The 16,380-nt window shown below is 38.9% G+C and overlaps 1 protein-coding gene across 1 annotated transcript in view; it reads left to right on the top strand.

Annotated features, from left to right (window-relative positions):
* NPC1 (NPC intracellular cholesterol transporter 1) overlaps nt 1–16,380 on the top strand; it is a 38,979-nt gene that overhangs the window by 10,400 nt on the left and 12,199 nt on the right. The window contains exons 3-13 of the mRNA XM_090039811.1: nt 2,068–2,174; nt 2,900–3,075; nt 4,481–4,648; nt 5,731–5,980; nt 9,643–9,719; nt 10,420–10,790; nt 11,103–11,329; nt 11,929–12,029; nt 13,022–13,124; nt 14,091–14,280; nt 15,071–15,253. Of these exons, the coding sequence (XP_089895937.1) occupies nt 2,068–2,174; nt 2,900–3,075; nt 4,481–4,648; nt 5,731–5,980; nt 9,643–9,719; nt 10,420–10,790; nt 11,103–11,329; nt 11,929–12,029; nt 13,022–13,124; nt 14,091–14,280; nt 15,071–15,253 (1,953 nt within the window). The remainder of the gene's footprint in view (nt 1–2,067; nt 2,175–2,899; nt 3,076–4,480; nt 4,649–5,730; nt 5,981–9,642; nt 9,720–10,419; nt 10,791–11,102; nt 11,330–11,928; nt 12,030–13,021; nt 13,125–14,090; nt 14,281–15,070; nt 15,254–16,380) is intronic.

Raw genomic sequence — 16,380 nt, 5'->3', positions numbered from 1 at the left:
CCTGTGGCTTGCTCACTCCCTGTATTTGGGCCTCTTGCACTAGACCCGTGTTCCCTTAATCATCATTCCCTTTATAAACAGCAGCAGTGGCTCTGTTTTGGTCCCTGGCCCAGATTCTGTTTGTCAGCTATTTACAGAAATGAAATCTTGTGCCTTGAGTCCCCTAGACTTCCAAGACTGTTGCTGATTTCCCTTACCATAAATACCTCATGTACTTAAACATGTCCTTTCCTAGAGCTCTACCTTGTGGGCCTTCTAGCTTAAAGTTTGTCCCTTCAGTGTTGTGTAATAGTTGAAGTAATGCACAGACGCTGCATACAGAGTGTATCTACATGTATAATTAATGCGACATAATAAATTCCAGAGTAGTTTGAACTGGAGTAAACTGGTCTTGGGCACAGTGTCTTCATGTGCTCTAGGGACAGCGGTAACTTGCGCTGGGGCAGAGGAGGCCCCAAGATGGCTGGGCTGACTAGGGACAACTTACCTGGCCACTGTCTACATATGTTTCACAGCTCAGCAAAGTACTCTGCTGTATATAGTATTGTCCCCAACAGTACTATCTTACTGCAGAATTAATTAGTTTACTGCACTTTAATACTGGTGCACATGTAGATGGTGATGCTTTACTGTGGAGCTAATTAGATGCACCCACAGATTCCCAAACCAATCCCTCTTTATTTCAGATGGCACAAAGAATAACCAGACCTGGCAAAACAGTAGCACAAAACCATTTTTCTTCCTTGGTTACTTCAAGGCTTTGGGTTTGGGGAACTCTGGTTTCCAGATTTTTGCTTTCCTGTAATTCATGGAGTTTCTCTCTGTCCTATGCAACTAGATGCCTTTCTGAATTCTAAAATGGCTGGTGCAGCACCTTGTATTTTATAACTTCTAGTTATGTGAAACTCTTGATTAGCCTCATCAGCTGTTGTGTCTAAGACTTATGCTAAAAACAGATAAATTTTTTTGTCTCAAATCACTCATCCTGGGTTCTTACAAACCTGTATGTTCATTGCCCCACTTCAGGTAATTACCAGTCAAGCTGCATGTGAAAATGAGGTGTGGCAAAAACCCTTCAGCTGATCAAACCAGTTGCCTGTTCTTAGTCTTCTGGTTTGCACCAGATAGTACCCAGTTATTGGATGGTGCATTCAGATGATGTAATCTTAGATGAAAGTTTACCAATCCTCCATTATTAGCCTTATGCCTAGTGCAAGAATGTCTCATGGCCTCCTCCAGGTTTTGGCTCAGTCTGAGGGCAAACAGATCCCCCATTCAGAATGGAATTTGCAGTCTGGACACAGAGTCCCTGGCGTGAAGAAACAGATTCCCAAATTATTACATCCTGCAAGACTGTGGACTTTTGAGTTCAAAAACATCAAGTTGCTGCTCATGTTTCAGAAAACGATGCCAAAGCTATATGGTTATGTGTGCACACAGAAACACACACATTGTCTCTGAGTTAAAACTTGTGGGGTTCTCTAACAAATTAACACTTGGTTCCTGGTTGGTTAAAATAGTTTAGGCAAAATTCCTTTGTGTATCATATATTTTCTGAATACTGGACAGATCCTTATAAACTCCAGGGTTTGTGAGTATAGCTTGTTTTTGGGGGTGGTTTTTTGTTTTTTTTAGGGTTTTTTTTTAAAAATAATCAGTACTTTCATTAGTTTACTTTGATCACAAGCTTCCAAAATGAATCATTTTAATTGGTATAACCCTGCCTTTTTGAATGCTATTATCTTCCTATATGTAGGCTCTAGTAACTCAATAAGAGGCTTTCAAAAGAGATGTTTGCAGGAAAGAGATGATCGCTTTCTTTTCCCCAGTTTTATAAAAGATTGTATCAAAGTAAGGTCAACATCATGGCAAACTTTTTAAGATATTAATTTTATGCATTGTTTACTAAAGAAATGGCATTAGTAGTGTTTGCTAGCATATTTCAATAGAATGTAATTTGAGATGCCTCTTTTAAATCCTGTTTTCTGTCCCATCAATGTAATTAACCTCCTTTCTTCCCTCCCCTCCTCTCCCCCACCCCCTTTTTTTTTTTTTTTTTTTTTAAAGGAGCTCTGTCCAGGTTTATACTTTGGTAATGTTAGCATTTGTTGCGATGTTCAGCAGCTTCAGACTTTGAAAAACAACTTGCAGCTGCCTCTGCAGTTTCTTTCCAGGTATGCTTACCAATGGCTTGAAAAGGATTAGTGCTTTATTACATTAATAGAGTGTGTTTTTTATTAACTGCTTTTCAGCGTATGAGCTGATATAAAGGAAATAGTGAAATTGGTGTGGTGGTGGGGAGATTTGTTGGGAAATAAACTTCATGAAATAGGTGGAAGGCAAGTTGTTCTTGCACACTAGTTCTTTTCATCACCCATCAGGCTCTGTGTGGGCTTTTTTGTCACATCTGTTCTCAGCTTAAAAGAGCATTCTAGGCTCATTTTTTCCACCTACCACTTAACTACCAAAACTCAGCTTCTTTATGCTGCCCACTGTACATTTTCTCTGAAGGTGGAGTCCAAGTGAACTTTTCTGGGTCAAATTACAGGCATCAATTAGATAATGATTAAACCTCACCTTAACAGCTCCAACCCTTTTTTGGTGGTGCTAAAAGAACTTTCTTCCAAATGTTATTCCCTGCTCCTTTCTACCATCTCAGTTACAAGCAGGAGACATGACAATTATGTTGGGACTAGGATTAGTATGTAAGTAGTAGATGCAATCTAGATACTTAGAAAGAGTTTGCAAGATTATTTGTATTTGAGCTCTGTGCTCAAACTTTCAGACATGCATCTCTCATGGAAAAAGTTTTTCTTTTTAGTAAATCAGTTTTTTATTTTGCATATGACTACATATATGAATCTAGTCCAATGTTAACTGGCTTTCTCCTTTTTTTCAGATGCCCATCATGCTTTCATAATTTAATTAGCCTCTTCTGTGAGTTGACATGCAGTCCAAATCAGTCTGATTTTTTGAATGTTACACAAACTGAACCTTACTATGATCCAGTTACGTCAAAGAACAAAACAAGTATCACAGAGCTGCAGTATTATATTGGAGAGCATTTTGCTAATGGTAAGCAAGCCTTGTCAGTTACTGAGCTAATTGTAGTATAATAGTGAGCATAACAATGAAGACTTTTCATACTTATCTGAGTTTTCGGATAAATATGACTATCTTGGTGACTGAAAACCTTTTAAGAGAGGAACTGGAAGAGGCAGGGGAATGATTCTTGGATCACTTGACATTTGCTTGTAGTTTCTCTTTCTTGGAATGTGGAAGATCTTCAGTATATGATGATGATGAAGTCCCTGTATCTTGGCAAATAAAGGCAGAATTCTGGTATCAAAGCACTGACTTCTGGTTTTACTGAGGAGGTGCTGCATTAATATATGCATTTATATGCAAATTAAATGCCCTATTGTGGCTTGGGTTCCATTGTGCTAGTCTGTACAAACCAACAGTAAGAAATATGGCCTTTGCTACACAGTACTGTCATTCTTGATCACAATTAGATAGTGCTGTCAGGTAAATATCGAAGTTGATAGTCCATTATCTTTGGATGTTCTGTCATGCTATGACTGTTGTAGAGTTAACCTAATTCCAGTTCTTAATCTAAAATTGTCCATTGTTTTTAGTCCATTTAAGAAAAATACCATTTATCTATGACTGAAAGTGAAACCATACATAATTTAGTAATTTCCCTGACACACTTGAAATTAAGTGCGTTAAACTTGGCAATTCAGGTAGGCTGCTTACAGACATGAAAAGAAAAAAAATCAGAACAAAACATCACTTTACTTTCAGCTTGGCATTCCCCTGCACTAAGTGTAGCATATGCCCAGAAGAGGCATTGCATTAGTTTGATCTCATTTACCCAAAATCAGCTATTAGATAAAAGTTCCGAAAAGTCCCACTGAAACACATAATCTATACAGACGTTGGGTGAACCAGGTCAAGCTAATGCAATTCCTCTTCCAGTAAAGTGCTGTTTTTTGCGGGGAGAGGTTGCTTTGTTTTTTTTTTTTTGTTCATGTCTGTCAGTGGCTGTAGTCCATTCTATTTGGTATAGAAGAATTTATTGAGGAAGTGAATAGTTGAATGATTAAAAAAAAAAAGATGTACCTGATGGGGTGGGAGGAAGGGGTATTTTGCTACCATTGCTCATATGTTTTTCCCTCTCCATCTCTAAAATCATCCAACTCCTTCCACTGCAGTTTTCTTCGAGCTCCTCAAGGGGTGCGAAGCTTCAGAAACTGACACTGAGCAAAAAGGAATATTATATACTTGAATAAAAGCAATTCCTCTCCACTCTTAAATTCAAATCTGCATCTCCTTTTGAAAACTGTAGGCAGCTGCTGTCAAGTCCAAGTGCATGCAGTAAGCCTTGACTCTGATTTAGCATTCTGAATTCTGGAAACAAATTATGTAAGTGTACTTATTTTGCTTTACTTGTCTCTTGTACCTCTTTTTTTTCTAGCCATGTATAATGCTTGCAAAGATGTGGAAGCTCCATCAAGTAATGTCAAGGCTTTGGGGTTGCTATGTGGGAAGGATGCTAAAGACTGCAATGCTACCAATTGGATTCAGTATATGTTTAGTAAGGATAACGGACAGACTCCTTTTAATATCATTCCTATTTTTTCAGGTAAGAAACAGAATTGTGGTTATATTGAAGTATGTGTAACATGAGTGTTTGTTTTTCCACTATTGCGGTAATATAGTTAGTAGGAAATGTAAAATCATTATAGCAGGATAATGCGGTGGCATAAATTGTGCTTTTGTGGTTTTGAACAAGAGAAAGAGGGACTTCTTAAATGTCTTGGGTTCTTGGTGATTGTGTTTAATACAGCCTTTCACAGCAATGCTACACTGAAACAGCACAGCAAGAAGTTTTGACTTTTTCTTTGTTCCAGTTAACTGCTTTTGTCATCCAATGGTACTGTCTTTATTCAGTAGTAAAGGGTAAACTGCTTACAAGATAAACATTAAGAAAAGCTGTTGATATTTTTTTAATAGCCTGTGTATCTGGGGGTTTGTTGCACCCATCATTTGAGGTTAGCCAATAATTTTTTTTAGCAAAGGTAGACCTAACCTCAGTTATTTACCTGGTATAAGCAAACCTTACGTGTGTTGGCTCATACACTGATGTGAGTAACCCCTCCTCCTACTGTTGTTTTTAATATATATGAATATGCCCAACCTTGAATTGATTTGCTGCAAAATTATGCATCTAAAGTGAGTGATTAACTTTGTTTAAAAACATCTTTTTCTTTTCTTTTTTTTTTTTTTTTTAATGCTTTGCTTTATGATCATTTCTGTTGCCATTGTAGTTATGTTGCATGTTTCAGAACCCTGGATGCTTCTCTTACAGATTCAGCTGCTTTTCTCCTGCAGTTATATGAATATGAACATCACAACTTTCATTTAAAAAACAAAACAAAACAGTTCTCCTCTCATGGGCATGGTGTGGACCATGGAAACATGACCAACATGCATTTTAAAGGCCCCCAAATGAAAAAGATAAATGTGAAGTATCCAAGCCATAGCATAAGATTCATGAACTTAATAGCTATATGGTTTTTGTGGAGTCTGACTCCTGAATTTTGAATGCTTGAGAATTCCTGTGCTGCATCTTTTAAAAAAAATAGACACTATAATGAATGAGGATTTCACATGTGTGGTGATTTGTTTTTTTTTGTTTGTTTTTTTTGGTGCTAATTTTTCTAGATATTCCTATCCAAAAAAAGATTCCTATGAACAATGCTACCAAAGGCTGTAATGAATCTGCAGATGATGACACGAGCCCATGCAGCTGTCAAGACTGTTCTCTTGTTTGTGGTCCAAAGCCCAAACCCCCCTTACCCCCTGCACCTTGGCTTTTGTTTGGTTTGGATGCTGTGTATGTCATCATGTGGATTTCCTACATGGGATTTTTACTTGTGTTTTTTGCGGTCATTTTTGGAGTTTGGTGTTACAGGTAAGTAAGTACATGGTTCAAAATACTCAGTGTTGCTGAATATACCAAATATGCATATTTTTTTTTTTTGTTGGTGCAGAACTCAAGAAGCTAACATTACATGACTCTTAGTATCTTCTCCGTTTATGAACCAGAGGACTGCATAATTTGCTTGCCTCTTAGAATCTTCCAGTTGAAACACATTATCTGTTACTTATAGTAGTGCTGTCTTCTTTTTCTAGTATATAAGAATAGCGTATTAGTGTCCACTAATATTCTTTATAATGTGTTTAAAAATAACCTAACATACTACGATGGAAATATAACAGTAAAAACTCTCAGTAATTAAGAAAACTGCATTGCATACAATATTGAGTGCATCTTGATACGCTATTTTACAAGTTTAATTTTATTATAAAACCCTTGAACTCTTTTAATTTCTTGACTTGTGGTTTTGAAGTTATATGTATTTTTTGTGAGAGCTTCTGAATTGACTTTTTTTCCCCTTAAAGCAGTTCTTCCTCTTTTTTTTATGTCTAAATGGAATGCACAAAATCAATGTAATGAGAGAGGGAATTAGTACCCTGGCTGTTGCTGCTGTTTTGTTAGGGGTATGCTAACAGGATGCTAAAATACTAGGTTTTCTTGAAGGCCGCTCTTCCTATTCTGTTAGGATGGCAGCAAAGTTTTATATGGAGAACATTAGAAACTTTGCAGGGGTTGTTAGAATTCCACAGCACTTGCAGCAGAAGCTGAAAATAGGCTATGTAATCATCTTTAGTTTTCCTGATTTGATTTTTTTTTTTTTTTACTCCTATCCCTACTTTATCCCTGTGGAAGACATACCTTAGATAACTGCTGAATATATTAGTGAGAGGCGGTATCAGGGCCTTGGTACCATCCTTCATTCATAGGTGCTCAAAACAAAAGGTGAGCTAACAACCCAAATAATGCACATTTTTATTTCTGTCAAACAAAAAGATTCCCACTTCTTCTTTCAGTGTTTCACTTCTAACCAATATCTTCACCAAAAAAATGTAAAGACCTTATGGATTTTAATGTTTATGTAGTGTAGTGTAGTGTGGAAGAAATCAAACTTCGCATTGTGGTTGAATCAGAACTGACAGAGCCAGCTTTTCTTTATTTAGAGCTATACTGTGATCACGGAGAATTCCATACAGCAAGGGGAATCACCCTTGTCTGTTTCAAAGGATTTCTCAGACTCTCTAAGTTTACAAGCGTATTTATACTAAAGACAGAGAAAGAGATAAAAAATACACCTTGGAGAAACAATAGATAGTACAGCCGAGTTTACAAAGCAAATCTCTGCCTAACAAATTAACAGGAGAACAAGAACTAAGGAGGAAGACATGTTGAGACAGGACCAAGAGAAACATGTAATGGTTGGGAAACAGGATGAGGAACTATTTGATTTGAAATTCCCACAGCATTTACAACAGCAGAGGAGAGGGGAGTTGTGGAAAATTCTTCAGCTCGAAGAGTAGAGCAGCTTGCACCTGTCTCAGAACATTTGAATTAAGCAGTATCAGCACGTCTGGTCTTTGTCTGTTTTTTCTAGTCAAGTAAGCCAATTACTTCTACAGTAGAAACAAAGGGAAAACTGAACCTCCATATGTAAACCCAACTTAGACTGAAGTTTAATGAAGAGGTTGAAACATCTAAAAAATTTCTTAGAATGTAAGTTTAAAACTACTATTTAGGTCTTCTCTGAATAGATCCACAAGGGCCAAAACCTCTCTTTATTCCCTAAAATCACTTCAGGCACTACACAGGAGAAACCAACCAAGTTGTAAAGGGACAGTTGGGAGGAGCCCATAGTTTTGTAATTGCAAAAATATAAATAGTAACAACCCTGCAAATACTATTTATACATCACCATTATCTGCCTTGCTACCAGCCCTTCAGAAGGTGCTTATCTTGTTACATAATCTGTGCAAGACAAGTAGGAGCCACCTTTACTTTTAAAGCCAGTTTCAAAGAAGAAAAAACCTTTAGATTTCATGAAAATCTAAATCACTTTGACACAATACTAACAAAGCAGCCTCTGAAGCATCTCACCAGCTGTAACTGTAATGAAACACAGCTCTTCCTTCCTTCCTACTCCCACCTCTACCCCAAGAAAGACGTAACAGATGTGAACATCAGTAAACCCGTCACAGACCACAGCTGCCCACTCCATCACATGTTCAAAGAACAGGAAGTGGTTTGCTATGATACATTACAAAATAATTTGCTGCAGGAACATATGGAGAGAGAGAGAGTTGTTTACTATATGAAACAAGTTGCCTGCCCTCAGGTTGTCAGCAAAACCTACTTAATCCTCCCTCAGCAGTCATCTTAGTGTAACCTGAACATGAACTGGTAGCCACAGCCTTAGTATAATCGGAGCTTAGGTGAATGGGAACTCTGAGGCCTTGTCTAACACTGAGCAGGTAACAAGTGATGCAGCCCCTGCTAGCCTGTTAACTCTGCGTGTGGTTGTGGTGATGGTGATGAATGTTACTTGCAGATCACTGCTTTTATTCTGTGGGTATCTGCCAAGACTTTAGCTGACATACTTCTTGGGGCACCAAATCCTTTGCTGTGTATTGTTATTCCTCCAAAGCAGAGGTTTATGGAGGGTGCTGTTTCTGAATACACTGTACAGTTTTACACTGCTGAGAAGGTCTAGCATGCCCACATTGCCCCCCTTGTAAATTACAATGGTTTGATTGTACTGGTGTAAATTGCTATTATACAATTCCCTAGTGTAGAAGCTTGCTTACCAAGCGTTCTCGCACAATAGGCTATGACTGCTCTCCGTTCAACTTTTGTTTTCAGTATTTTTTAAAAAGTCATCAGGGACAAAACAATCTCATGACTGTCACAGAATATTTATTGTTACAGCTACACATTTGTCTCATTCTGTTATGTTTCTATATTTAGAGTTTTACAACTACAACAAATTCTGTAATTAAGGTTATATGTGGAATCCTGCCCTGAGTCATAGGTTTTTTTTGGATTTTCCTGAAATCTTATGTTTGTCCCATCACTGCTTAGATCAACTTTTGGAGTTTCTCTTTGCCACATCTTCTAGATTTTCAGGGTTAAATGATGCAGAATGAAAAAGTATTTTCCCCTGCATCTAACCACTGTGCTGCAGGAATAGTGAGAAGTTTCCAGAAAAAAACCCCTTAGTATGATTAGAGACTTTTAATTTACAAATCTTTTGAGAGGAAAAATACCACTTACATTTGGGTTTGAAAATTCCCAGATTTTGTTTCAGTCAGCAAGTGACTTAAAATCTGCCTTCTTCCCCAACTTTAAAACATGAAAATGGCTCTGGGAAGAAAAAAAAATACAAACCTTTTGCTCACCAAGGGGAGGGGGGGAAGCACCCCTTCAAAAACTCAAACTCCGAACTTAATATAGTGCTAGGACTTGATGTTAGGAGGGGAATGAGGCTGTAGGGCCTGACACTAAAGACGTATTCTTCAGAGGGATAAAAGTTAGAAATGGTTTCATGTCAGAATCATGACAGACCAAAGGTGTAGGCTCTTGTAGAGTTTGGATCCAAATTGGCATCTTCCTGCTGAATTTATTGCAGTAGGTCAGTGCTAGAGTAATATTGTCTTGATGTCTGCAAAAGAACTATATTTAGAAGATTTTTTTTTTTTTTACAGGAAAAGGCATTTTGTCTCTGAATACACACCAATCGACAGCAACATAGCCTTTTCTGTTAATTCACGTCGTGATAATGGTAGGTCTCGGATCCAAAGTAAGTATTGATTGTATGTTTTTCACTTTTTTTCTTTGTAGAACATGAGACATTTTCATAATGCAGCAAGAACATCTAATCCAACATTTCTGCCCTTCTTGGATCATATTAATGCAATTTTTCTTGCCAAATCTTTTAGCCAAATGGTTACTGGTTTCTAAATAACATTTGAGAGTAATATTTTAAATACAGTTCCAGTTAGCCCAGGTGCATAATGAGTTTAACATTCCAGTGTTTAGATATTTGACATCCTCAGGAACACGTCTTAGTTTTGCATTGTGACTAGAATAGCTTGGTTATAGAAAATTGTTATGACCCACCATGTTTTTAACATTCTCTAACTGTGCTGTCTCATGCTACCACATGTTAAAGCACAGATTATCTCCTATTGTTCCAGTCAAGATTATATCCAAACTTACATAGGATTACTGTTAGAACATTGTCTTCAATTTCATCTGACTGTGCCACAATGGTCTCTCTAAGTGTTGAAAATAGCTGTAGCTGGGACAGAGTTCAAACAGCTTGAGATCTTCTGCTTAAACCACAAACTAATTTCAGTGAAAAGTATCTAAAGTGTATCTACGTGGAAACATTTGAATGATTCCAAAAGGTTGCTGACCGAAGTGGTTACTTTTGATAGTTTGTATCCAGTGTTTATTGCACATGCATCCTGTTTTTACAGGCGAGGCTTCTTGTGGTGAAAGATTTGGTGCGTGGTTTGAAAACAGCTTGAGGCTCACATTCACATCGTGGGGGGCTTTCTGTGTTCGAAATCCACGGCCTGTTATTCTCTTCTCCCTGGTCTTTGTAGTCATGTGCTGTTCAGGCCTTGCATATATCAAGCTAACTACAAATCCTGTAGACCTCTGGTCATCCCCAAGCAGCCAGGCTCGCAAAGAGAAAGAGTACTTTGATACTCACTTTGGGCCTTTCTTCCGTACTGAGCAACTTATTATCCAAGCCCCAAACAGCAAGCAAGAAATCTATTCGCCATACCCATCAGGAGCTGATGAGACTTTTGGGCCTCCACTTACCAAAGAGATTTTGCACCAGGTAATAAACATTTTCCAGGCTGGTACTTGTGAGGGAAGTGGGGATGCAATGCTTATAATAAAGGCAAAAATTAACTGTATGAAGCAGTCTGACATGTTTTAAACCTTTTTATGTATTCTAGTGCTTATAAAGCAAAACTGTTTTTTTTAAATTTTCTTTTGATTTGTGCTGATATTTCAAAGTGTGATAGCCATTTCAAATGCTGCTAAAAATATCTGCATACATTGTGAAACATGTTCTTACCTGTGAAAGAGTGCTCTTCTAACAAAACCAAATGAATACTGCTTGTGCTTATTGTCTTGCTTGTTTCAGGTTCTAGATTTGCAAGATGCTATTGAAAATATAACTGCATATTATGACAATGAGACTGCAATGTTGAAGGACATCTGCTTGTCCCCTCTTGCTCCCTACAACAAGAACTGCACTATCCTGAGTGTGCTCAATTATTTTCAGAACAGTCACTCTGTTCTAGACCATGTCGTTGGGGATGAGTTCTTTGTGTATGCTGATTATCACACTCACTTCTTGTACTGTGTCAGGTAAGCAGTGCTAAGTACCTGTTTCATCTTTAAAAGAAAAAAAGCCTGATGGTATCTTGAAAACTACCTTTTTGCATCCATTTAATATGCTATATATAACCTGATATTAGCTGTCTCTGAACTATGTTTTTGTAAGTTAACTGATAAAATGCCATTCAGTTGTATACTTTTGAATTTGTATCTGGGTGCTTATCTTGTTGGGGTGATCTGACTCCAGCTGACTTCCTGCCCATTGGGCAAGGGGCTGGACCCAATGATCTCCCAAGGTCCCTTCCAGCCCTAATGCCTATGAAATCTTTCCTTTGCATTTCTGTATGTGCCAACAGTGTAGTGGGACTTTCACTCCTAATAAAGCCAGAGTACTCTTACAGGTTTGAAGGCAAGTTCCAGCACCTAGAACAAATGCCGGCATGGCATCCAACCTAATATTGGCAAAGCCTTTGTTTCTACCTTTTTTCACTTTCATTGACCCTGGAGCAATTCTGTATTACTGTAAAGTAAATGTAGTACTCAATGCTGCTGTGCTGTTTCCCTCCCCCAAACATCAGGTTGCTCTATGTATATCTTGACAGTGATACTTTTTTTCTCTATTTCTGCAGGGCACCAGCATCTCTGAATGATACAAGCCAGCTTCATGATCCCTGCTTGGGAACATTTGGTGGACCTGTTTTTCCATGGCTAGTGTTGGGAGGATATGATGGTAGGTCTGGCAAATCCCAACAAAATTGTAATGCTTGTAAGTTCAAGGCTGGTACAGTCGTGAGTGTGGTCTTTTTGAGTGTATCCATGCTTCATGGAGCTGCCTGAATTCACTTTAGGGAGTTCTGGTAAATTGCTTGCTTACAAGAATAAGGCATGTGAGACTAATGCAGGGGTGGGCCAGATGCAGTCCACCAGGCCATTCTATCTGGCCCATATGGGGCCCCTAAAAAATTTAGAAAATTAATATTGATCTGCGCCTGGCTGCCTGTCGTGGCCCTCAACGGCTTGCCAAAACTCAGTAAATGGCCCTCTGTCCAAAATAATTGCTCGCCCCTGTCACTAATGACTTAATTTTAGACCTGCCCTTCAAGGATTGTAACCATATTATAGAAAGACTATGTTAAAGTTGTGGCATATTAATAAATACATTTGCTGTTGGACATGGGGAAATGTTCAGAACATAGCCTGCTTGTTTTGCCTGTTCTGTGAAAGCTGGCTGGTTTTGTGGGTCTGGTGATATTTTAGAGCAGGGAATGGAAATAGTCAAGGGTTGTGAGCAATATTAGGGAAGGGACATGCACAGGCTTTGGTCCAATTGGTCACTTGGAGCAGAGTTGGGATTTAGCTGTTGCACTAATCTGTATGTATTGAATGTTTCTGATTTGATAAATTACTTCAGCACTCCACTTTTGTTTCAATACTGTGTGGTCCCTGTGCTTAGCAAATGATGAATGTTAAAAAATTAAATGGGTACATATTCTGCTGCAGTGACCAAGTGTCTGCAATAGTGTTTGAGTGCTCATGGCATCTAATGATTGCTTGTAAGTGAAATAACTAGATTGGAATCAATGAGATACTAGAGATTAACCTTTCTTTAAATCAATGAGACAAGAAAACTATTTGATAGGTGCTCTCCCTCATTCAGTCTGTATTGGATTTTTGCAATTTTTTTAATGTTTCTATCTCCAACCTGCCCTGCTTCTTCCACAGGAGATAACTATAATAATGCTACAGCTCTTGTTATTACTTTTCCTGTCAACAATTACTACAATGACACAAAAAAACTGATGAAAGCCCTGGCCTGGGAAAAGGAGTAAGTTTTCTTATAATTGAGTCTAGACCTTGGCATTAAGCATAAGCTCTTTCACCTGGTGAACTTGTATGTCACACAAACTACAGCATTCTAAACATGCATTGTACATATCTACTCTTTGAAGTCTTCTGAGCAATGTGACATAGATTGAGGAGTGATGGTGCATGATAAAAATACAAAATTTCATTTTTAGTTCAACATGTTTTTCTGGTTCTTCTGGTTTCCAAAGAGATTCTTACTGGGTAAACACAAACCAAGAGTTGGATTGTTGTGGTCTTATCAGCAAGTGCTATCAAACAACTAAGGAGTCCTTGTGAAAACATTCATTTTGCTGAAATAATTGATCATCTATATCCAGATTATGGCACTGGAAAATAAAACTGAGTGGTAGTGGAAGAAGAACATATCCGTAAATAGTAGCTAATGATTTAGCTTCTGAAGCAGTTCGGAGCAGCACGTTTTGAGGCTTGAAAGAACAGGGCTTATTTAAATTCATGTTCTGAGGTGGTGATAAACTGGCATAGTTCTGTATGTAGAAAACATGTTGATTTAAAATTTTGCTAAATCAGCCTATTATATGTTTACATAAGCTAGTGTGAACCTCTATATAAAAACTGGATTTGAAAGGGGGGTGCCCAATGTTAAGAAATAACCCAAAGTTTGGGGACATTTGATCACATTTGGCATATTTTCATCTTATTACATAACACAATTCATTACATGCTACTGGTGAGGTGCGAGAGTGGGACTAATTAAATGTTTAGGAAATTATGTTCATGACTGCCATGTACTCTAGTGCAAAAGAATATATCAAGACCCATTTTAGGGTTAAAGACTTTAACTTCCTGGAAGCTTTCAAGCAGCTTTGTACTATTGTGTGTCTCTTTCAGGGGATAGATTTTTTGAATAAGATGAGAGGTTTTTCCTCCTTGTTGGTATTTATAAGACTTTTTTTTCCTTTTTTAGGTTTATTAATTTTGTGAGAAATTACCAGAACCCAAACTTAACTATTTCGTTTTCTGCTGAACGGAGCATTGAAGATGAGATTAATCGTGAAAGTTACAGTGATATCAGTACCGTTGTGATTAGCTACGCTGTAATGTTTCTGTACATTTCTATAGCTTTGGGACACATCAGAAGCTGCGGAAGATTTTTGGTATGTTTAGTAATGTTGAAGAAAGTGATCATAATTTGTGTGTGTGAGTAGCTTATAGCATTTAAAAGGTACAGGAAACACTTGTTATTCACAGGTTTGGCATTCATGGTTTCAGATATTCGCAAATGCTAAACCTGCATTTTAAATACACTTTATACACTTCCAGGAGCTCCTCAGGAGCTCTGCACTTGCTGCTGCTGCTGCTGCTGCTGCTGCCGCCGCGCTCCCACTGGAGCTGCCGGAGCCATGCCGCTGACCCCAGCTGCCAGGGGCACTGCGTTCATGAACTCAATGCCTTATTCACGAATGGTGAGGGTCGCCTGTATTGTAAAAGCTTATATTTCCACTCCTTTATTTTTGTTTAATAGTCTGATGTCAGCTTTGACCTAGTGTTCATTATCTATTTTATAATGGTAGGTAAACAGTATTACCTTGTATTCTATTTTTTTCTTTTTTTTTAATTTGGTGCAAAGAAGTATTTGGGTTATGTGCTGTTTTTAAAAGAGGAGAAACTGGGAACTCTGGTTCTCTCCTCTTGCTGACCATCCCTTTTTATTAATAAAATCTCTATAGCTCATAAAATTACTTGTTATACACTTCTAACTCAAGACCTATAGTTCAGCATTTGTTGGACAAATTGGACACAGCTTCACTCTTCAGTTTCAAATATTTGCCTCAAAGCAAGATTATGCCCCTAAAAAGAAAACACTACCAAATGTTTTGTTTGGAATGTGTTTCTGTGTGCTTTTAATTAAAATTGTGTGGTTTTTGTTTTGTTTTTATTTGATAGGTAGATTCAAAAATCTCTCTGGGCATTGCAGGTATCCTGATTGTACTGAGTTCAGTAGCATGTTCTCTGGGTATCTTCAGTTACTTCGGAGTCCCACTGACACTGATTGTTATTGAAGTAATTCCTTTCTTGGTGCTGGCTGTTGGGGTAGACAACATCTTCATCATAGTTCAGACATTTCAGGTACTTGATCTAAGCATTCTTTAAAAGTGTATGTACCATCTCAGGGCATTTGTACATATGCTTGTGTCACAAAGGTGTTTTAGTTCAAAAGGTCACCGCCACCATTTTCTTTACACTGATGTGCATTTCGCCACTTTCGCAGCACAGTGCGTATTAATTTGTGTGCAGAGCAGACTTGATTAGTTGCATCTACTCCATCCTGCTGGATTTCCAGTATGTCACAGGACAAAAAGGTATGTGTATAAATGCCCTCAGTAATTTAGGGCAACCACCTTGTGAGGTACAGAGTACCTCAAGAGAAATGGCATGCTTTGCTCTTTTGGAGGGTGAGATCTGTCCTAAGAATCAGTTCCTGGGAGAAGAGCCAGGCTTGACTTCTTCTCCCTTCCCCTCCCAAGGCTTGTACCTCCTTGGGTGCAAATTTTTTTGTTTCTAATGCATTTCCCTTTACTTTTGGAACAATTAAAATTGTTGCAGCACTTGGGCTGTAAGTTGTGCTGATTTACACAGATAATCACTAGGGTTGTCAATTGCAGTTAATGTGCGTGATTAACATGTTAATCCGTTTCTTGTGTTAATTTTTTTAATGCGTTTAATTGTGCATGTAGTTTTGGAGACTGTGCCCGAGCTCTGCTCCACCGCCTCCAGGCCACCCAGTGGAACAGTGGTGGCAGCACGGGACCACAGGCCAGCCTGGGTGTGAGCTCCAGGTGGCTGCAGCAGGTGGAAGGCGGGAGGGGCACCCACAGACGCACACAAGTAGCCACAGCCTGCACACTGCATGTAGAGCAGCAACAGGCTGGTAAGTCTGTGGAGGGGGAGGGGCAGGAGGAAAGGAAAGAGGCTGGGGGGCAGATCAAGGCCCCCATAGTGAGGGAGGGTGTCAGGTGGGGGCAGGTGCTAAGGTAACTGGGGCCCCAGGGCTGGGGCGGGTTGTGGTACAGAGCCATGGGAGGCTTATCCGGGGCATGGTGGGGAGGGGGCTGCAGCTCCCTGCCACTGTGCACACCCCTGGGGAGACATGGGGGGCATATACCCCCCCAGATTTGTGTGCAGGACAGAGGTGGGCTAGGGCTCTGCACCCTGCTGCCTTTGCTCTGGGAGCTGTATGATGCCATGTTGTGCCT

The sequence above is a fragment of the Crocodylus siamensis genome, chromosome 3 (genome assembly GCF_052110815.1).
Source record: "Crocodylus siamensis isolate JL-2025a chromosome 3, ASM5211081v1, whole genome shotgun sequence".
NCBI classification, from domain to species: domain Eukaryota; kingdom Metazoa; phylum Chordata; order Crocodylia; family Crocodylidae; genus Crocodylus; species Crocodylus siamensis.
The sequence above is the reverse complement of the archived record's forward strand: the minus strand, read 5'-3'. Positions and strand labels throughout refer to the sequence as shown.